At 39.8% G+C, this 22,835-nt stretch overlaps 2 protein-coding genes across 5 annotated transcripts in view; one reads left to right on the top strand and one right to left on the bottom strand.

The window, feature by feature from the left end:
• SPOCK1 (SPARC (osteonectin), cwcv and kazal like domains proteoglycan 1) overlaps positions 1-22,835 on the bottom strand; it is a 271,106-nt gene that overhangs the window by 115,687 nt on the left and 132,584 nt on the right. The gene's annotated exons all lie outside the window — the stretch shown is intronic.
• On the top strand, positions 8,697-12,194 carry LOC306809081 (uncharacterized protein). Of its 4 annotated transcripts, XM_079320213.1 has the most exons (4): positions 8,697-9,350; positions 10,162-10,333; positions 10,782-10,852; positions 11,185-12,194. In XM_079320213.1, exons 1-4 carry the CDS (start codon positions 9,335-9,337, stop codon positions 11,925-11,927), a joined length of 1,002 nt encoding a protein of 333 aa, XP_079176339.1. In that variant the 5' UTR covers positions 8,697-9,334; the 3' UTR covers positions 11,928-12,194. The 4 variants fall into 4 exon arrangements, 3 of the variants coding, with proteins under 3 accessions (XP_079176339.1, XP_079176340.1, XP_079176338.1); XM_079320214.1 differs by lacking the exon at positions 8,697-9,350 and having other exon boundaries at positions 9,854-10,333; positions 11,641-12,194; XM_079320212.1 differs by lacking the exon at positions 8,697-9,350 and having other exon boundaries at positions 9,854-10,333.

The following is a 22,835-nucleotide window of genomic DNA, read 5'->3' as shown; positions in this document are numbered from 1 at the left end:
AAGAGAAAGTGAGAAATGCACGCAGAGGTGTCTCTCAGCAGGCAGAGGGCAAATGGTTAGAACGAACACGCCCACGCGTGAGTGAACAAATAGTTTGGTATTTTATAGTATGTGCTGCTGTTTTCAGACTGCATGTGGAATAGAGAAGTTTACACAGAAAGATAGATGGAGAGCTTAAAGACTGATTACTGAATAGTAATGAAGTTCTGGTTTAACAGTCTTGTGGTTTATTTCACGGAGAAGCTATGTTTGGATAAAATGTACTCAAATAGCAAAATGATCAGTATTTTTGAAGCTAACTAATAACTGATATAATGCAGAGTGGTAATAAATTTAATTTCACAGATGCTGTAAAACAGGCATAATACTTTTGAGATTACTTTTAATTTTTACAGCTAAGCATCCCCTGTATTTAAAATGCTTGAGTGGAAGAGCAGTAACAAAAACAAAATAATTATGGCTTTCATGCAACAACCTGCAGCACCAGCAGTGCTGTCAGAGTTGGGATTAGACAGCACAGTGAGCAAATATATCCAGGCTCTTGTCCCATTTGAAATGTATCTGTCTAAATTCATTCTTGTACAAAAGAAGGTTTCTAAAAATCAGCAATAAGACATTTTCTGCCAAGATGAATTACAAGTATTCAAACTATGGTTATGCAGACACTTCAGAAGGGAAGTCTCTGCCATACCAGTCACACAGATAAATTTCACTTTTGTTTGAGAATTGGTTTTTAGAGCAGCTCTTTTTGGACATTCTGTTGCCATGGATTTGACTTACTGTTCCTCTTCAAAGTCTTTAAATCCCATTTTCCCTCTCCCATCCCTCCTCACATCTTGGTCCATTCTTGGAAATAGGCAACTCTTAGTTTCATTTTGGAGACGGTATAAAGCTCTTACATGCCCTTTATGACAGCCACTTCCCATTTCTACTGAATAATCAGAGAAACTTTCAAAGGAGACTATTTGAAGTGGAAGAAGTTTCAGTTTGCTATGTACCAGATTTCTCTGTGAGAAAATGTATTTCCAACAAGCAGAGGATTCTTCTATTTTGCTTTGAGTCTGAAGTGCTGCAGCTGTTCCGTTCTGGGTTAAACAGCCACAGCTACAAGATCCTGCCACATTAACACCCATTACACATTTGTGATGGGCAATTAAGCTTCACTAGTGCATATGTATTTACTGTAATGCCTTCGGTGCAAGACAGGGGGAAACTGTAAAAATAACACAAAAGTGTTAAAAGCTTTTTCTTTTAAACCATTAAAACTGATAGAAGAGGTGAAGTGAACAAGGAAGGAGAAAAGACCATCTGTTTCCTAAACCATAAACAGTAAGGCAGCAACATTCAATGTGTTGCCATTCAGTGTGTTGCCATTAGGAAAATACATAGGCAGTGTTTGAGGAGCCAGGGTCTGTCCCACTGGAAAGACCAAAGGCTGTCAAAGCTCCTCAGGGATGTTTGCTGTTGCCTTTTGGTGTCTTTTTTAAGCCAGACAGATGAGAAGCATCCGATTCCCTGCCCTTTACATTCCCAGAACACAAACACTGAGAGACACCTTCTTAATCCTCTTACTTCACTCTCTCTGGAGACTGAGTTAAGGACTGACACAGATCTTTGACAGGGATTTAAATGGCAAGTTTCCTCAGCTGGCTGTCTACCTGGATATTCTTAAACTGCAAACCAGTGAAACACCCTCCTTCTGCAAAGCCTTTAAAACTTGGAGTGTGCAGGGTCACCACATCATGGTTTCAGTGGCTGAGGTAATTCAAAGGTCATATCCACACACAAATTTAATGGCCAGAACTTTTGCTCTCTTGCAGCTGGCCTTGCTCTGCTGCTGGAGCCCATGCACATTGTTTGCTTCTGCTGGTGAAACATCCTTGGTGCAAAATGCTGCATCAACAAAATTCACTATGCAAACTGGCTGGGAGCCCAGGGCTAAGAGCTGCCAGGAGCACTGGGATGCTGATGAGCACAGCCTGGTCTTGTTCTTTGTGACTGGCTCAGTGTTCTATCAGCCAAAACCTGAGGAGTGGGGATGTAGGTTTAGCCTGGAAAGTCAATAGTAGTTTGGCATGAATAAGGAGCAAAATTTAGGTCCACATGGTCTATGTTACACCATGCACAGCTACAATACTTTGCATTTTTTCATAGTAGAATTTACTCTAATTGGTGAATCCATTTCAGGAATTATTTAGGTCTTCTAAGGCAATAAACATGCATGCAGTTCTGAAATAGCATCATACTACACATTACCAGTAAAAGTAATACAACTTTCAAATATTTTGCAATTTAAATATTGTTTATCCAAAAAGCAAAATCACTGTTGAATAATCATAAGGAAGGAAAGAAATGGGAAAAGATATGGTTGGAAATCCTGGCCACCATTTCCTTACAAATCAGGCCTCAACTTTCCATATCTCAGTGACTGGCTTCTAAAATCTGAGAACAATAACAGGTCCAATATATTTCCTCCCCTGCTGGGCTCACTCACCAGCTGTGACAAAAAAGCTGTCCTCCACACACTCTATAAACTTCCTGGACTGCCTTTTTCCTGCTGTATTAAGTTCCCAGCAGATGTCTGGTAGGTTAAAATCACCTACAACAACAAGGGGCTGGTGATCCTGAAGCATTTATCCATCTGCTTGTAGAGTAAGTTGTCCACCTCTTCTTCCTGGTTGGGTGGATGATAACAGACTCCCAGTAGGATATCAGCCTTGTTGGCCTTCCCCTTAATCCTTACAGGCACTCCACTTCATTGTCACTAGGTTTGATACCCATGGCATCAAAAGCCTCCCTAATATAAAGGACCAGTGGTAGAAAATCTCATGAAAACCCTCAAATGGAACACATAATAGAAGCATCATTTATTATTCATTACATTCAGTTCAAAATAGTAGTTTATTAAATACAGGGCAAACTGTGGACTTTGTCAGAAGACAGCAAAAAACTCCATTGTGTGGACTGAGATTTTTCCCCACTTATGTGGAATCCATGATCCATAGGAACATAAAAGTTCAAAGTAGGGATTTATGTCTGCAAAGTTCCTCAGTATGTTAAATACATTTGGAAGGAACACAATCAACACAAGCCCTAAGGAAAACTTGTAATAAGGAACAATTTCTGAAATATGCTAATCAAAGATCATGCTTTGTTAATCAGATTTCTACATGACTAGGAGCAGATGCTCCTCATTGGAAGAAGAACACACTCTTGGGAATAAGATGAAACACAACAACCATATTTGTCATTACAGTTCTTTTTGTCCTAAAGCAACGAGTATGAACTCTTTGAAAATAAAGAGCTAAAAGTATAAATAAATAAATAGATAAAGTGAGAAGAAGATGTTACTTTGTCAGCTTGAAAGGAAAACTACAGTCATCCCTTCTCTATGTCAGGGAGTCTGCATTCAGCTCTGGCTGCACAGTAATAACAAAAATACCTTAAGCCTGGCTGTGAGATGGGAACATTTTTCCACTTTTTATTTAGGCTGAGTCTGAAGGTGAAACTGATATGATTAATTACTTTAGAGTGGCTGAGCATTCATTCAACATTTAAGCTGGAAATATGTATCCAGCCTGTACTGGAATTAAATGTTTCACTTGGACAAGAATTCTTTGGTGAAAACCTACTTAAGTCACCTTCCCTATCATTTTTTGAACCCAGGCTCCATGGTTTCCTGTCCTGAGCATTTCCCATGGATACTGGGTCTCCAAGGGAAGGATCCATCCCAGGAGGCAGCTGACTGAATATACTACTGGGCATCTCAGTATAATCATTTTCAGAAGATTTTTATCTTGGAAAAAATTAGGAAATTAGAAAAAATTCATATTGGCTTATGAATCTTATTCTTCCTCACTTCACACCCAGAGGTTTCTGTTGCTGACATTTGCATTCTGGCAAGCTGTCCTGGCACTCAGAGCTGAGAAGTTTCTTCTCAAATTGACAGTGCAAGGGGAGAAATAAATAAAGGTGCAGAATTCTTGTCCTTTAGCCTTCCTATTTTTTTTTCCCCCATCTAATCTCAGAGAGAGACCAAAATAATTGGTGGATGATAAACACCAGGGATTGCAGGATTTCATCAGCCACCTAAAAACCTCTTAATGATATGGTGACATTGCTTTTCAATACCAAAAGGTCTATAAACACCAACTGCATCCCCAATCTCTTTCTGTGTACCAGCTCCTCACAGCAGACCAGAGAACTTTCCCTTATGGACTGAACACACTTTCCCTCTCCCCTCCTTGCACCTTTCACTAGAGCTGTGGATTTGCAATATAAATCAGTGTTGGACAAAGACCTACCAACACTGCTTGATCTACTTTTCTATTAAATTTCACATTTTTATTTATTACCACAATAAAATAAAAGACTTATGACTTGCAGGAAAATCTTAGTTCAGTCCATGGGGAAGTTGGTCTGCAAGGATGGGGCTCCATGTGTTGTGCCAGTGGGTCACCATGTTAATCACAACAGAACAAATTTGCTTTTCACACATTTGACTTTAAAAGGGTGATAACAAATAAATACTTCCAGTGTTTTACAGCAATGGATCTTTAATCCTGCAGAAACTACAAGTAGTTCACAATAAGATTTATGAGCTTGATTCTGTTTTTATGACCATTCCTTAGGGGGATGAGAGTATTTCCAAAACATAGCTGTTTAGTGAAGCTGAAATGAACTGCACAATCAAAAAGAGATGGTGTTATGAAAATACAGAGGGGTTTGTTTTTAAAATTTCCTGCCAATAAGTAGTATGAGCACTCTGTGACAAAATACTCCTGCATAATGCAATGTCAAGAGCAGCTGCTTTTATGCAATCCCCTTGGAACTGTTCTGGCTGTATAAGAGAGGAACACCTGCTGGGAGAGGTATGATGAAATGGAAAATGAGACCTGCTGCCTTCAATGCAATGATCCTAGTGTGTATTTCAATAGAAAAGAGTTGATAATAAAACTAAGTCAATTAAATGCATTACATTATATGGATGCATTTCAATATCATCATGTGTTAGTGATTCCAGCTATAGTCCACAAGCAGGCAGGATGAAAGCACAGCTCCTGGCTGTAGAGGCCAGGAAACAGGCAGGGAAGGGAAAGGCAGGAATAGGAAAGCTGTTCACATGAGCAGGTCTGGGCAGGCAGTGACTCTTCCTCCCCACTCAGCATGAAGCTCAAATGGCATCTAAGGTCATCCTTCAGATCGAGGAGGAAAGGTTTCAAATCAGCATTGTGTGTCCACTTCCAGCAGAGTGATGACCAAAGAGAAAGTGACTCAGGCAGCTGAGCAGTGCCTTGGTGGAATTTTACTCTATGCTGCCATGAAAACCATCACAGAGCAAATGTGAAGGAGCCATTAAGCCAGCTGAGACATGTTAATAAAAATTCCTACAGGCTGCTCTTTATTTTTGGTAGGGAAAGGACATGTTTTCAACACATGCTGGCTAAGACCAGCTTTGGATTTAACATTTTGGTTATTTGAAGTACACCACAGCCTTCCCAGCAGTTAGAGCTTCAGCAGCTTTATGATGAATTTATGCTAATTTTTGCTATGATTAGACTGGCACTGTGGCTCCATCAACAGAGCAATGGGACTGCTCCTTTCCCCCTTGGATGGACAAGATGTCCCAGGAAGCCCTTGATACCGAAATAATGAGAAAAAGGACTAATGTAGATATAGTAGTAGTCATGCTAAGGCTTAGAAAACTGCAGTTTTCGGACAGGCCCTGAGAACCTACCTTGTGAAACAATAGTGAAAAGAATTAGTAGAGCATATAGAACATTTAGAACTGTGAAAACAATAATCAAAGGATTTAGTAGGGCATATAGGACATCTAGAAACTTTCAAGATAAGGCTAAAGTATAATAATAATAATTAAAGGATTCTGGTGATGGGCAAATATACAAGGGGGATTAAGGGGGGTAGCCTATAGTTCTAAGTAGACAAGCATGCAGAATTTATAACTTTTAGGAATGATACCTGCAAGATTTATGTATCTGTATTGTTTTGAAGAATGTGTATTTCTGCACGTAGACCACTTTGTAAAAAGGTATAAAAACCTGATGGAAAAAGGGAGCTGTGGGATCCTGACTTTGGACGCTAGTCCGCAGGTTCCCCGGGCCCTGAATAAAGCACCGCATAAACTAACTCTGTTAGTTTGTGTTCTGTTTGGGGCATCGGGCAACAGTTTTCCTGGCGACCCAGATGGGACTCCGGAGGTGGCTGGGGCGGTTCGTGGGCTGATCCACTCCACGCCGGCACCAGGTGATTTCTGGGGAGAACATCAACCCGTGCCCGACCCCGCGCCTGACGGACGACCTGGAGGTAAGCCCGAAGGTGCTTTATTCTTTTATTGAGGGGAAGGGGGGCCTGCCGATTAAGTCGGAACGGCGATTCCGCACGGGGGTCACAGACGTCTTTAAGGTTGTGGAAAAGCCTAGGCGCTGACCGTCAGACGCGGCAGTGACTGCGCAGGTTCAGCACTTGCCACTCGCGGCGACGAGAAAGGCAAGATTGGTGGATTGGTGGAAAAGGGTGTGAGTGTTGTGTGTGGTGTGCAGTGTGGTAAGGTTTGTGGAAAGGGTGTGAGTGTTGCGTGGTGTATATTGTAAAAAAAAAAAAAAAAAAAAAAAAAAAAAAAAAAAGAAAAAAAAAAAAAAAAAAAAAAAAAAAAAAAAAAAAAAAAAAAAAAAAAAAAAAAAAAAAAAAAAGGTGAAATGATGTCTTTAAAAACGTTTAGAACTATGGCAAGTTCTGGGATAGAAATCCCGGACGATTCGCCTTTGGGCTGTTTATTACAACATTGGAATGTGGGGAATTTTGGTCAAGAACTAAGTAAAAGGAAATTGATTGATTTCTGTAATTATGTATGGCCTTTATATGAACCCGATGGTATGCAATGGCCTAGGAACGGTACACTGAATCCTGACATTATTACACCTCTGATGCATTTTCTGCAAAGTAATGAAAAATGGGATGAAATACCGTATCTAGACCTCTTTTATTATTTGAAAGATAAACCGGAGTGGCAAAAGGAGTGTGGGATCATGGTTTTGAAAACATTAAAGCAGAATTGTGATGGATGTAAGGGTTGGCAGAAAGAGAAGGAATGCTCGGTTAGGTTTTCGGAACCTGAGGAGGATGTTTCTTTGCTGATAGCCCCTAGTGCCCCTCCGGTGGAGGAACGTGGAGAAAGTATGCCAGAGGTAGAAAGGGGGGATCGGGAAGCAAAAATAGAAACCACTGATATACCTCGGACCCCCTTATGTGAAAGAACTCGGAGAGGGCGGTGGGAGGTGGAAAGGAAGAAAAAGGAAGAAGGTGCTCATTTAATGGTTCCGCTCCGTGAAGCTGTCGGGCCGCAGGGGGAACGGGTCATAGTGAAAGTTCCCTTCTCTCCGAATGATTTACTAATTTGGAAACAATCAGCGGGGGCGTATCGGGAGGATCCTGAACGAACTGCGCGGGTGGTAAAAATGGTAATTAAGACTCAGAACCCAGATTGGAATGATTTACAAGTTTTGTTAGACACAATAATGGATTCTACTGAAAAGGAAATGGTGTTTAAAGCTATGACAGAGAAAGCACGAGAAATGATTAGGTTGCGGCTTGTGGATGGTACAGTAAATGATTTGGTACCTAGGGAAGATCCGGAGTGGGATCCCAACTCGACGGGCGGGTCTCGGAGACTTAAAGCTTATCAGGATTTGTTAACAGAAGGAATACGGAATGGAATACCAAAAACTTTGAATTGGTCTAAGTTGTATTCGGTCAGGCAGGAAAAGAATGAGTCTCCGTCAACCTTTTTAGAGCGGCTTAAGGAGACAGCTCGTAGATACACTAATTTAGAAGTTGAAGGGGAATCGGGAAAATTACAGCTAGCATTAATTTTTATGGGGCAGTCTCAGGAAGATATTAGAAAGAAATTACAAAAACTGGAGGGAGAGGATACTCGGAATTTAGATAAACTGTTGGAAGTTGCGTGGAAGGTATATAATAATAGGGAAAAAGAAACGGCCAGGAAACAGCAGGCTACTATGTTGGCAGTATTACAGCAAGCGGCTGGAAATAATATGAGAGGGGGGAGTCGTGGACGTGGACGAGGAGGGGGAAGGGGAATAGCAAAGGGGGGAATGCCAATGGGTGCGGGAGGACTTATGGGTCAATTTAATATGGGAAGAGGGAGAATACAGCTAGGGATAGATCAATGTGCTCTATGTAAAAATAGAGGACATTGGAAAAATGAGTGTCCTCTCAACCAAGGCATGGGTTTTGGGGGAGGAATTATAGCCAGCGGGAATGGAAATCAGGGATTGATGAATAATACAGGTGCTTTCCCGGGAAATCCCCAAGGTGTCGCCCAAGCCCTCATGATGGGGAATTACCAAAATCAGAGCTGACTAGACCAGGATTTAAAGGTAATAATGGAAGTAGATGGGGAACCATTAGAATTTAGAGTAGATACGGGGGCATCATATTCAGCTGTTAACACTAAGCTAGGACCTTTGAGTGATTCTACTATCCAAGTGGTGGGGGTTACGGGACAAGTTGAGGAACGAACATTTTTGCGGCCATTAGATATAAAATTTGGGGGGAAAGAATTTGATCATCAATTTTTATATATGCCAAATAGCCCAGAATCGCTATTCGGGAGGGATCTATTGTCAATGTTAGAGGCAAAGATAATATTTGAAAAAGGTAGAGTAAGATTGGAATTTCCTGAGGAGAATATTGCTAAGTTGTTTGTAGTAAAAGAAGTTGAAGCAGCAGAAATACCACAAGAAATAGAACAAGCTGTAGTACCATGGGTATGGGAAACAGGAGTACCTGGAAAATCAAAAGCAGCACAACCGGTTGTAATAGAACTAAAGGAAGGAGCCTCCCCAGTAAGGGTAAGACAATATCCTTTGAAATTGGAAGCACGAATAGGAATAGCACCCATGATTGAACAATTTCTTAGCTTGGGAATTTTACAGGAATGTGAGTCAGAATTCAATACTCCGATATTCCCAGTCAGAAAGCCAAATGGTAAGTATAGATTAGTTCAAGATTTAAGAGCAATTAATAACATCACTAAAGATATACACCCAGTAGTAGCTAATCCGTATACATTGTTGACAGCTGTGTCGGAAAGGTTTAAGTGGTTCACAGTGATTGATTTGAAAGATGCATTTTTCTGTATCCCCTTGGCACTTGAAAGTAGGAAATACTTTGCCTTTGAGTGGGAGAACCCAGACACGGGACGCAAGAAGCAGCTCACCTGGACGCGTCTACCACAAGGATTCAAAAACTCACCAACTATTTTTGGAAATCAATTGGCTCGAGAGTTAGAAGAATGGAAGACGACTCAGGTAAAAGAATCACCTTTCTTATATGTTCTCCTACAATATGTTGATGACATCTTTATAGCCTCCACAGAAAAGGATGTTTGCCTCAGACTCACTATTGGATTACTTAATATGCTGGGACAAGCTGGATACCGAGTATCGAAAGAAAAAGCTCAGCTGGTAAGAACCCAAGTAATTTACCTAGGCTGCGAAATTTCACAAGGGGTGCGAAAGTTGGGGGTTAATCGAATACAAGCAATTTGCACCATACCCACACCACGAAATCCACAAGAGTTAAGATCCTTTTTGGGCATGGTAGGGTGGTGCCGCTTGTGGATCCCAGAATTTGGACTAAAAGCAAAACCCCTGTATGAGGCAGCCAAAAGCTCTGTGTTTCAGTGGGGACAAACTCAAGAAAAAGCATTCCAGAGTCTGAAACAAGCCTTAAAGGAAGCCCCAGCATTAGGATTGCCAGATCTTACAAAACCTTTTCAACTATACGTAAATGAGAGACAGAGACTGGCAATAGGGGTGCTCACCCAAAAACTGGGCTCATGGAAGCGCCCGGTGGGGTACTTCTCAAAGCAGCTAGACACTGTAAGTGCCGGATGGCCAGGTTGTCTTAGAGCTGTGGCAGCAACAGTGCTTCTAATTCGGGAAGCCAGAAAATTGACTCTGGGGAAAAGGATGGAAGTATTTGTTCCCCACATGGTCATTGCGGTTTTGGAACAAAAGGGGGGGCATTGGCTCTCATCAAGCCGCATGTTACAATACCAGGCACTTCTCCGAGAACAAGATGACATTGAATTAAAAATAACTAATCATCTCAACCCAGCAGAATTTCTTAGGAGCAGCAGCCAGGAAGAAGGAGGCGAATTGACACATGACTGCGTAGAAATCATTGAACAGGTGTATGCCAGCCGGAAGGACCTGAAAGACGAGCCTTTGGAAAATCCGGAATGGGAACTGTTTACAGATGGATCCAGCTTTGTGGAAAACGGAACCAGGTATGCGGGATATGCAGTAGTGACTTTGACACAAATAATAGAAGCTCAAGCTTTAACCCCGGGAACTTCAGCCCAGAAAGCCGAGATACATGCTCTGGTGAGAGCCTTAGAATTGAGTCAAGGGAAAAGAGTAAACATTTGGACTGATTCAAAATACGCCTTTGGAGTAATACATGTACATGGAGCACTATGGAAAGAAAGAGGACTGTTGAATTCTCAAGGATCAGAAATTAAGCACAAAGAACAAATATTAGCACTATTGGAAGCAGTGCATAAACCTCAGGCAGTGGCAGTGATGCATGTAAAAGGACATCAAAAGGAAGAGGGAAAAGCGTTCCAAGGAAACCAGTTGGCTGACAGAGTTGCCAAACAGGTTGCCCGAGAGGTATGGACACAATTAGCTTTATTGCCAGTGCGAATTAACCCTGCAACTTCTTTTCTTGAGCAGAAACCATGGTATACACATGAAGATGAGAAGCTTGCTCAATTTCTCCAGGCCCAGAAGAATGAAAAAGGATGGTATGTCACAGCTGTAGGTCAGGTTCTACTGCCGACAAAAGTAATGAAAACAATTTTAGAAATCGAACATAACAAGTGCCATTGGGGAGCAGACGCATTGGTACAATTTTTAAAACATGAGGTGATTTCCAACCAGATGTTAACAATGGCAAAACGGATTAACGCCACGTGTCCTGTCTGTATTAAAAATAACCCAGTGACACGAAGGCAAGTACAACTAGGAAAGTTACAAGTAGGGCCGCAACCAGGAGACTATTGGCAAATAGATTTCTCAGAGCTACCAAAAGCACAAGGGTACCGTTATTTACTGGTGTATGTGTGTACTTTTTCAGGGTGGCCGGAAGCTTTCCCGTGCAGGACTAACCAGGCAAAGGAAGTAATTAAAACCTTACTACGAGAAATCATTCCTAGATTTGGGATCCCATTAGGAATGTCCTCAGATAGGGGACCTCACTTTGTAGCTGGAGTAGTCCAAGAGGTAGCCAGAGTATTAGGGATAGCCTGGGATCTCCATACGCCCTGGAGACCACAATCTAGTGGCCAGGTAGAACGGATGAATCAGACATTAAAAGGGCAGATTAAGAAAATTTGTCAGGAAGCAAAGATACAGTGGCCCCAGGCACTACCTCTAGCCTTGCTAAGAATCAGGATTAAACCCAGAGAAAAGATAGGAGTAAGTCCATACGAAATTTTGTATGGCAAGCCATATCATGCTGCAACTTACAAAGGGGACCCTCACTTAGTAGGAGATCAAGTATTGTTGAGTTACATTTTGTCTTTAAATAAAGTCCTTACAGCGCTGCGGGGAGCATTGCAGTGGAACCGGCCTCTGCCCTTGGAAAATCCTGTCCATGACATCCAGCCAGGAGATCAAGTATATGTAAAGAACTGGAATACAGAACCCTTGAAAGAAGTATGGGGCGGTCCTCACCAAGTGATCATGACTACCTACACGGCAGTGAAAGTCCAAGGGATCGACAACTGGATTCACTACACTCGAATCAAGAAGGTCCCGTCAAGATGGGAAGTACAGCCTCTGTCTGCAACAAAGCTGGTGTTCAGGGCAAGGACTTAGTTCTTTTAACATTAGTCTGTATAATGCAGGTGGGAGAAGCATTTGTTAAAATTACAGTTCCGGAGCCAGATGTAATGGTGCCAGAAGGTGCGGGAATAAATTTAACCTGTTTGTTTTCTGACAACCAGAGAGCTGGATTAAAAGAAGTAAAGGTAGCCTGGAGACAAATCACCACAGACGAAGTATTTACAGAAGGAATCGTGACATTTTGGGATATGGAACAGCAAAGAGGTAACACCACATTGACAATATCTCATATGCAAGCTGATCAGGTAGGACAATTCTCATGCATTGTGTGGATTAGAGAAAACTTTGATTATGGGGACATAAATGTAGGTATTTTAAAGGAAAATAAAACCCGAAGGGGATACTCGGTGCAGGTAATACCAGTCAGTGCACGAGTAAATATGTGGAATGGATTGAGAGATACAAGCCTGGCACTACAGAGAAACCAGGAACAACAAAATTTAGTAGTAGGGTTAATTCGAGATTTTGGACAAATACAAAACGTATCAAAAATAACGGCATGTTTACCTCTGCCACAAGCTGCAGGGGAACCAATCCCTTGGGGAGTGATTCCAGTAGGAAATTTACCCCTAATAAAAAGAGGTAAGAATGGAAGTTGTGAATTAAAATTACGAAATAAAATCGAAATTGAAGTAAAATGGGAAAAGGTTGGAGAAACATTAAGAATATTAACCTATAAGGATTGTCTAATTAGCCATGGAAGGTTAGGACAAATTAGGGATTGGGGAATTCAATTAGCGACAGGGGGAAAAGTAAAACCTGAAGATGCTAAGTGGGAATGTTTTCTACCACATTGGCAAAAGAAAAGAATACCTAAAAATGAAAGCTATTATGAAATGATATGCCAGAACTCATCCCGGCAGGAATCCTCGTGGGACAGTTGGAAAACGGTATGGGGCCCCAGCATATTAGAACATTATAGTTACATTGGACAAGTTAATTGGTGTGTCCAATGGACGGGAAGCAGAAATGCCACTCACACAGAAGTATCTCAAACCAGCACATCTACAAAAACTTTGAGCGCCACAAAAGAAAATTGGAACTGCACCCAAATTCTCACCTGTGACACTCCAGAGAATCAAATTAGTTTGGCACCGGTCAGAATGCTTATAAAATGGGGTTGTGAGTGTAGAAAACTTAACCATACAATTCCAGGAAGTGCTTTCCCGCAGGACCAGAAGGGTAAAACTTTGAGCTGTAAGGATACAACTATCAGGAGTCCAGGAAATTTAGTATGGATTATGGAACATGGACAATGGACAACACATTTGCCATTAGACGGGCCTGTAACACAAATTACCTTAGGGGTTCCCACATTATGTCCTTTTTGGAAACAGTCTAAATTAACGAAGAAAGAGATGCAGTCACGAGCAAAGAGAGAAACAAATAAAGTAGCAGAAGAACTAGGACAGGGAAATGAAGATGAATGGCATGAACCCTCATCAGGAGTTAAATTTGGGTGGGTATTGGAATCCTTGTTTGCACCAATTTCTACATATAGAAACCGGGAGATGCTGTACAAATTGCTAGGACAAACTGAGAGGCTAGCTACAGTTACAAAGAAAGGATTTAAGGATCTAAATTTACAATTGCAGGCAACAACAAGAATGACAATCCAAAATAGAATGGCATTAGATTTGCTTTTATTAAAAGAACATGGAGTCTGTGGATACCTCCAAGGAAAGGTTGATCATTGCTGCATACATATCCCAAATGTCACAGAAGAAGTAGAAAAGGACATAAGTCAATTGGAACAAATTGAAACAAAAGTGCATGAAGTCCAGGAAGAAGCTGAACATAACTGGGTAGGAGCACTGTTTAGCTCCCTAGGAATCCAAGTCTCTGGTTGGATATCATCAATTGTACAATATGTAATAATGATTGTATTAATTATTGTAGTATGCATGATTATGTATAGATGTCTTTTAGGAATGATTGCCAGAGAGGGAACTAATACTCGACGTGTCATGAGAGCACTGACCCGGAAAGAAGTAATCCTGCCAACTCGAAAAGAAGACTCACCGTTCTACATAGAAACCACAACTTGAAGAATTGAGCATCCTTGCAGAAAATCTGAAGAATGCTCAAAAGGGGGGAGTTGATACCGAAATAATGAGAAAAAGGACTAATGTAGATATAGTAGTAGTCATGCTAAGGCTTAGAAAACTGCAGTTTTCGGACAGGCCCTGAGAACCTACCTTGTGAAACAATAGTGAAAAGAATTAGTAGAGCATATAGAACATTTAGAACTGTGAAAACAATAATCAAAGGATTTAGTAGGGCATATAGGACATCTAGAAACTTTCAAGATAAGGCTAAAGTATAATAATAATAATTAAAGGATTCTGGTGATGGGCAAATATACAAGGGGGATTAAGGGGGGTAGCCTATAGTTCTAAGTAGACAAGCATGCAGAATTTATAACTTTTAGGAATGATACCTGCAAGATTTATGTATCTGTATTGTTTTGAAGAATGTGTATTTCTGCACGTAGACCACTTTGTAAAAAGGTATAAAAACCTGATGGAAAAAGGGAGCTGTGGGATCCTGACTTTGGACGCTAGTCCGCAGGTTCCCCGGGCCCTGAATAAAGCACCGCATAAACTAACTCTGTTAGTTTGTGTTCTGTTTGGGGCATCGGGCAACACCCTTGATGGAATTCCAGGCTTTTATAGCCATTCAGAAGACTTTGCTCTTTGCTGGAGCCAAGTGTAGCATTTATTCTCAGAGTTGATACTGTTAATAATTCTAGCCTTACAAAGTGCTATTTAACAACAGATTACAAGACCCACCCACCATATAAATGTAAATAACACCAATGGTTTTATTCTGCTTCTGCAAATCTTGGCATAAATCATTCAGCTTCATTAGTGAGAAAACTTGTGTTAGCCCACCCCCAAGTTTAGGAGAGAACACATCCTTCAGCCACCAGCTCTGATATTTAAGTCTCTCTCTCCTCAGAGCAGTCTAGATACAGAAATCAATTCAGCTGAAAATTAATTACTGAACGTTTCAGACATGTATGTGAATTATTTTCAATAAATGGAATTTCCCAAGGCAGTTAGGCAATAACATCTCAAACTGTCAGCATTTGCTCCATCCCTGTACAGCTTTGTTTTGGAGCACTCTAACATCTGAGTGGCTGAAGATGCTGATACAGTGCACAGAAACATCTATTTTAATTTTTACAGGCACTTTAAAAATCGCTTTTTATAACTGACATAATTGCTTTTGACATTGCTGAGGGCCATCCAAGGCAGAAGATGCTTCAAAGGACTCTGCAGATTTCCTCTCTGAAGCAAAGGATAAGAACCCTTGGTATTTAAATTAAATTTTTTGACGAATGTACAGAAATCTAATGCAGTGGAAAAAAAAAAAAAGAAAAAAGCAAAGAAAAGAGAAATAGGACAGGACTGGAAGTTAGGAAATGTGCTTCCACTGATGGGGGTGATAACCAGTCACAGCCCTCAGGACAGGTGCCCTGTTAACAATCAGCCCTGTGCTCTCAGAGAGGTTTCCCCAAGGCAAGGATGGCTCATTGCCATCAGTCCAACAGAGCAATCCTGCACCAGAGCCACACTGCCCCAGCCTGGGCACTCCCACTGGGGACATTCCTGCAGCTCCCAGGCAGCTGAAGGCAAAACAGACTTGAGGAAGGCCCCTGACAGAAAGGTATTGGTCAGGTGTTACACTGGCTTACTGATGCCAGGTATAAAAATCACCCATTCTCTGGGGTTCACAGGGCTTTGGCATATGTGTAATGCCAGCAGCTCTACAGCTTCTGGTTTAGAGCTCCCAAAACCCACAGGTGCTCCAGCTTCAAACTTCCTGGGATGGAAGTGGGAGCTCCAAAACACTGCTCTAATCTTTAGAGGATGTGCTGAAACTTCTGTGTCTGCCTTGCAGGGAGGGCCCAGAACTGAACTCTCTGTTTCTTTCCAAATGCCTGAAAGATTTTATTCTCTTTGCAGCTAGGAAAATGCTGAAAATAAAAACTAGAAAGGTTTAATAATGTCAAAGCCATACAAAGGACTCTATACCATCATAAATAAATGAAAAAGTAGAAAGTATATTAAATTTAACTTTGAGATATCTGAATGCTTCGACTTAACAATCCCATGGTAAGTTTGAAAATCTGGATATAATTTTTCTTGTGAACTGATGTAGATTATTTCTGCTTTCTGTTACGCTGGAATGATTATAATTTATTTAGTGGGATTTCATTTAACACAAATTATTTTACCCCAAGGCCAATGAAAACAAACCAGGTTATACCTTCTTCAGAAAATAATATTTTAAATGTTTCATGCATAATTAAAGATATACAATATCCATTTCAGATTAATACAAACATACATTTTAATATGCTCACAGAGAAGTTGCATTGTATGTTGTGAAACACTTCTGTAATACTTCAGAAGTTGTTGGAGTTTATATTTTAACTGAGGTAGTAGTATAATGGGTAAAATCTGTTGTGATTTAAGTCAGATAGCTAATTCATAAGACACTGAACCCTTTTCCACCTCTGACTAAAAGCTTTAATGAAGTTTAATACTCTGAACTATGATTAGGAAAAAAAATTGAAAGAATGTAGAACTCCACTGTATTTTTCACAAAGGAAAATATTTAACCAATCAAATTTTATTATTCAAGATATTTTTTGTCATTAAATCTCATTTCAAAACATGAACAACATACATATCTTTTAATGCTTATTTTTAGAGGTAATGCAGAAGAAAAACTGCATCACTGTTAATACTGATTCCACCAGCAAATACTAAAAAACAAGGACCAAACTGGTTTTACAGATCAGTATTTTAGTATGCATGATCACCACTCTTTTCTAACACAGCACTGTAGAGAGCTAAGCAAGCAATAAAAATTTTGAGCATGAATCCTCTGAAAGGCAAAGCTGTATTTATGGACAGACTGAATGTCAATGTTGTTACAGTCACAGCAATTCTCAGCCAGGCTGCTGCCTATCTCCACACGCCTCTATTTAAATGGGAAATGAGCTAAGACATTCTGCTCTGGAAATAAGAAAAACTCTACTTTTTCCATTAAGTTCCTATGCTTATTTTCTAGGATAAATGAAACAGAATTTGGCTCCAAATATTACCAGCTGTTGCATATAAAATTTATAAGCTTGTCCCAGGAAGTTCAGGCTGGATGGGGCTTGGAGCAGGCTGGTGTAGATGAAGGTGTCCCTGCATATGGCAGGGGTTGGAACTGGATGATCTCTAAGGTCTCTTCATCCAAAACATTCTATGCCTCTGTGATTTTCTACTTAATGAATAAGCTAGAACACTGATAACATTCTTTGAAACAATATGTCAGGGAAGAATTCCCAAATTTACACTTTTTCTTAGTGCTAGCAGCTTAGTGCACAGACAGGGGTTGTCCTAGTCAAGGGGTCAGCAAGGAAAGGACACCCTTCATTGTCTTCTTGTTCTTTCACTGCCTTTTTTATCCCTTGGGATAAATGAGTTTGTCACTCTGTGCCTCAGTATCCTTTCCAGCATTTAAAATGGAGATAGCAAAACTCAGTGTCTAGAAATTAGCCTGGGACTCTTGGAAGGCATCACAGAACACAAACTAAGCAGCCTGAGAATGACTTGTAAGGGAATGGTTTCAGAACAGCCAAACTCTGCAGAACCAAGAGTTGTTTATTTTCATTTATGTCAGCCTGATTGTCTCCATGGAAACGTGGGAAAAACACTCCATCTTCTCCATCAGCAGGAGATTTGTTTCCATATTACATTAGTTTTAGTGTGCACTGAACAAAACAAATACTAAAATAAAAGGCTCTTGAAAGAGTGATTTCATTATGAAAAGAGCAGTTTCAGTACTATCATGTGCTGCCAAGGTGATACCACTGTGGAAAACCTTGCAAGATGGGCAGTGTTTCATGGAACATCTCTGGATTAGGGATGGAATGGAAAAATCACAGATTTGTATGGTTACAGGTAAAGAATTCACTGCCAGAAGAAACCACTAGAATTATTAAATTAAAGGGATTTTAGCCATGAGACTGAATCAAAAATACCCTGAATGAATGAGTGCTGCTTCTTGTGCACGTGGCTTGTACTTAATCTAGAATCAGGAAACACATCAGAGGTGTAAATTGGCTGGGGCTGACTGGTGGAATAGATTGTTGCCTAATGGAATTTTCATTGCTTCTGAGAGAAATTACCTAAGCAGGAAAAGATGAAGCTTCTCTATGGATAATCAATTAGTCATATAATTGATATCTGGAAAAGGTTTAAATGGGAGATAAATGAAAGGACAAATACCCAGCCTGCATGGTTCTAAAGTATAGTGAATATAAATACAGCAAAGAGAATTCCTTCTTCAAGCATGAGTTTAACAGAAACAAGTTCTGGGAAAACCAGTATCTGATACCATTCCTCACTCCAAAGTGCAAGCTCTAGTGTGAAACAAATACAGATGAAAATTCCTAAATTACAAAATCATTTTGGAAAAATTAACTGCACTCTGCTGGAATTGATCAGTAATTGCTGGAATTGTGTTAAAAGTAGAAATTTTGTGACTGGAGATCAGTGACTTTTCTGCACAGAATAAGATGAAAAGGTAAAATTAGTAGGTAACCTCAGGAGTGGAAAAAGCAGATTGTCAAATGAGCTGGAAGACAGAAAGTGGTCACAAGGAAAACATTGGCATTGCAGTTCAGAAGTGTCAAGTGGAATGACAGCAATGAAAAGATGATGTTACAGGACTTGTACCACACTGCAGAATTTATGTACAGAAGGAAAAAAAGTCAAGATTGGGTTCTTTCTACAGTATTTTTTCCCCCTACAATTTAGTTGCTGGCATTTCATAATCCAATATTTAATTAATACAACCTGAAGTTCCCATCTTGGTTTTGAGACTCAAATTTAATTTTTAACAACAAAAGATCACCTCCAGAGAGCTGCTGCAATCAAAGTTGTCTTTATATAGTTCTCTGACAAATGCTAAAGTTCTTGTCTCATTAATGCATTGCAGGGCATCTTGATATATCTTTTGATAAGTGATAATGATTTTTAAACATGCAAACCCAATGTTTAGAAGGCTTTCAAGGAACTCATAGTTTAATTAAAATGCTCTATTTCTCAAAAAAAGGCATTGATGAATATATCATCTGACAGATGAGAAATACTTTTTCTCTTGCCAATATTTAGCTAAAATAATTCTGAAAGAAGATCCTTTATGAAGAATTAAAGTTTGAACAGTTCCTCTCTCGAGCAACTGTGTGGAATAACTAAAATGTTGTTTTGTCCTTTTCCTACAGAGAAAGAGCTGAAGCTGCCTCAGGCAATACAGCAGCAAACTCTGTAACCTTGCACTCAGCATGGTAGCTAAAATTGACTTCTACAACAGAGGAACAACTGTTCATAAGAGAATTGCTTGATTTCTGGAACACCTAGGCAAGAAATGCCTTGGAAAAGGGTAAGCTCCCTGAGTTATGAAGTCAGACTGAATTATTCAGGGTTCCTGATGTACATGTTATTTTTTTATTAGAACAAAGATAAAACAGAGTTCTAATAAAAAGGAACCGTATATATCAGTAAAGCTGAATAATTCAAACACAGAGTAACAATGCAATTGGAAACTAGGGTTTACTGTCCTTCAGGGAACATATATTAATTATATTTCCAAAGTCAACTTGTCTGATCTATCTCTAGGCTTATCTGGAGGCCTTGCCCCAAATACTTTTCTGATTCCAAACAAGATCCTCGTGGAGAAATGACAATCAGAAACAGAAATAGCACAACTATGACCTTAGCATTAAGGAGATAAAAAAAAAATTACATTTATATAAATTTTCTATGATGTTGAGAAAACATAAATGTTAATACATCACTACAAAGAGGTTTTCTGTACTTCCAGAAGAGATTGGAGCAAGGTGTTCAGTAAGAAAGACTCTCAATAAGGGCATATCTCATATCTCTGCTCCTTTCTGATTCCTCTTCCCTACTCCATAGGGTTTGCAATAAGCCCCTGTGATATTTGGGCTGACACTGAACTGGAAAATGAGTTTAGCTTGATTTTGCCATAGTCAAACATTAAAATCTGTTCAGAGAAAATGTGTTTGTCTGACATGAATACTGAATTTGCATTTATAATTTGGGTAAGATCATTTTCCAGCTGATTTCACAGCACTTTCCAGGATATAGATGCTGACAGAAAGCCTAACTCAAAATTTTTATCCACTCGAAGTCACATCAGAGCAAAGACTGAAGACAATCTGAGCATGCCAGGAGTGCAGAAGGGAAAAAAGAACCAGAGCTTCATGCTCAGTGCTCTGACCCTTCTTCAGTACTTTGGATATTAAAGTAACTTTCCTGAGATCCAGAGGTGAACAGCTGTACAAACTAAGCCTGAGCAGCAGTTAAGTTCCAGTCCAGTGGACTCCACCACAAAAAACACTGGAACATCAGCTCCAGCTGCTCCACAGAGGCAGCCTCAGTGTTGGTACCATTAAGTTCATCAACAACACAGTAAAAATGTAATTTTGCCCCTGTAATTCTCTTGAGAGCCTTTATGTTATACATCACAATTTGGAGGCAGGGAGTCAGCGTTTCACTTCAGGGTATTTAGTTCAGATACTCACTTTAACCATCCCTTGCTTAGACAGTACATATGGATTAAAAAAAAGAAAGTAAACACACTGAGAAAATATAATTAAAATAAATATCAGTATTTTAGTGTATTATTCCATGTGCATGCCTGGCACAAATGAGTTATGAGGAACTATCACAAAAACTCAGATTAACTACAGTAACAACAGCCTTTGTACTAATGTGCAAGACCTAATGAGGGAATTCCTTTCTCTCTTTCTCACACAGTATCAATTTCATGCCCTATAGATTTTTAAATGGCCCACAAATCTTTGTGATTTGTTTTTTTTCTTCTCTAAAGGAAGACTACCATAGGAGGTTTTTTAATGTGAGTTGAACAGACAATAACAGTCAAGATATTTATTAGGCATAATGGGATTCTTGAACATGCAGATTCTATGTGGGACATGGCCTTTAGTGAGTGTGTAGTCCTTACTACTGGTCCCAGTCTGCTGAACTGGATGATGGAACACTGACATTAATATACAGATTGATTTTTTTCAAGGGCTTGGCAAACACTTCAAAACAGCAGGTGTCAAACTGCCAATGTCATTGTTTCCAAAGAAATATCCTTCTTTCTTCCTTCCAGTGGATTGTTTCAGTGGCTCCTCCTTAAAGTTTCCTATCAAGCTAATTAATTTAGCAGTCTCCCAGGCTGCAGGATGATTTGAAACTCAGCATGTTCTCCCACTGATAATTTGATAGCATGTCTAAATTTCACATCACTTAACTATGTTTTCAGGTCGATTTCTGGATCATTTGGCTTCAGAATGAAGCAGGACAAAGCTAAAAGGCTTCTGACCCTTCTTATTTCCTTGAAGCCTGAGAAATCAAATAGATGAAGAGGAAGCTTGGCAGGCTCATGATACAAATACAGAGAAGTGTATTTTTACAGACAGTGGACTGTCAAATTTTTGTAGTGAAATAAAATAAATTTATAGTTGCTTCTTTCTGTGAGTAATCTGAAATAAGGGATTCATCCTGCTTAAAATCCCAGAGTGCTACAGCTGGAGTGCTGATACTTTAAAATGCTGTTTATCCACAACTTCCTCTGCTGGCATTCAATGACACTTAAAAATTGCTATAGAAATGTCATCATCCATGAAGAGCCATTACCTGCATGGGGAGTACTAAATGCCTCCATCAGAGAATGTGCAAATTTGCCAATGGCCATATTTTTACAGATAATTATCTTTTAATTATGAAAAACCAGACATTATCATAGACCAGTGGAAGCTTTGCCTTCTTTGGGATGAGGATTTCACTTTCTGCTTTCAAATGGGCTTTGCTAAATGACTCATAAGATAGAACCAATAGGAAAGTAGGGAAATGCTTATCACAGTAGCCTTGGCCACTGAGAGGATTAAAATAGTTTATTGTACTGCTAACACATTTGAGAAAAAAATGCACACCAGAAAATAACAAATGAAAATACAACAACAGTAGACACAAATATTCTTGCCACCATAAAAGAGCTGAGAGCTGAGCAGTACATATCATGATCTCACTATGTTTTAAAAGAAAAAAACCAAACCAAACAGTAGGGACAGGTTGGGTCAATGAACCCATCTCTGCATGCTGTTAAGGTGCCAATATCTTTGTCTCTCATGCTTGACAGAGCTGTCAAAAAGAGGAGACTGGAACAGCTATAATCTTTCACTCTCCTGTAATGAATAATTCACATCTCTGTTATTTGCTTGAACTGCTGAATGCTGGGCCTTACAACCAGATAATTAAGTCATAAAGAATAGGGGGTTTGCCTGCATGCTTCACTTACCAGTTTCCCCAAATTCATGTAAAGAAGATGGCATGCATTCATACACAGGTATATACACGAGCAATGTAGGAAGAAGAAATCATAATAACATCACTGTTAACATCTAGATAATGCACATAGCTCCTAAATGATGTTCAAATTTGTCCAACACCACAGCTGAGGATCTGCCATATATCACACCATTACACTGTCTGAAATGATCCCACATGGAGATGAAACCCACAACTGATCATGCTATCAGAACAGAAGCTTTGGGCTCTTCCCAAGACCAGCTGAAAACCACTTTATTACATTAGATTACACATTTAATTAGAGTTACATTATCCATCAACACCTAAGAGCTTCTAGACTCCTTCTACTGTTTCCTTGAGATTAATTGTGCCTATTATCAACTATCCTAGGTCAGATTGCAAGAATATGCAAATGCACAGCACAGCCACAGTTTTAGTGGGCAAAGACATAAAATCCTTAACAGAATATTGC

This window comes from Erithacus rubecula (assembly GCF_903797595.1).
Source record: "Erithacus rubecula genome assembly, chromosome: 16".
Taxonomy (NCBI): Eukaryota; Metazoa; Chordata; class Aves; order Passeriformes; family Muscicapidae; genus Erithacus; species Erithacus rubecula.
The sequence above is the reverse complement of the archived record's forward strand: the minus strand, read 5'-3'. Positions and strand labels throughout refer to the sequence as shown.

What these genes read in the sequence shown, in the direction of transcription:
- LOC306809081 (XM_079320212.1), top strand. Translation starts at nt 10,014, where the DNA reads ATGGAAGTATTTGTTCCCCACATGGTCATTGCGGTTTTGGAACAAAAG. An exon ending in TTTGTGGAAAACGGAACCAG is followed by an intron (nt 10,334 to 10,781) that starts GTATGCGGGATA and finishes TTTCTTGAGCAG; the next exon opens with AAACCATGGTATACACATGA. An exon ending in CAGAAGAATGAAAAAGGATG is followed by an intron (nt 10,853 to 11,184) that starts GTATGTCACAGC and finishes GTACTTTTTCAG; the next exon opens with GGTGGCCGGAAGCTTTCCCG.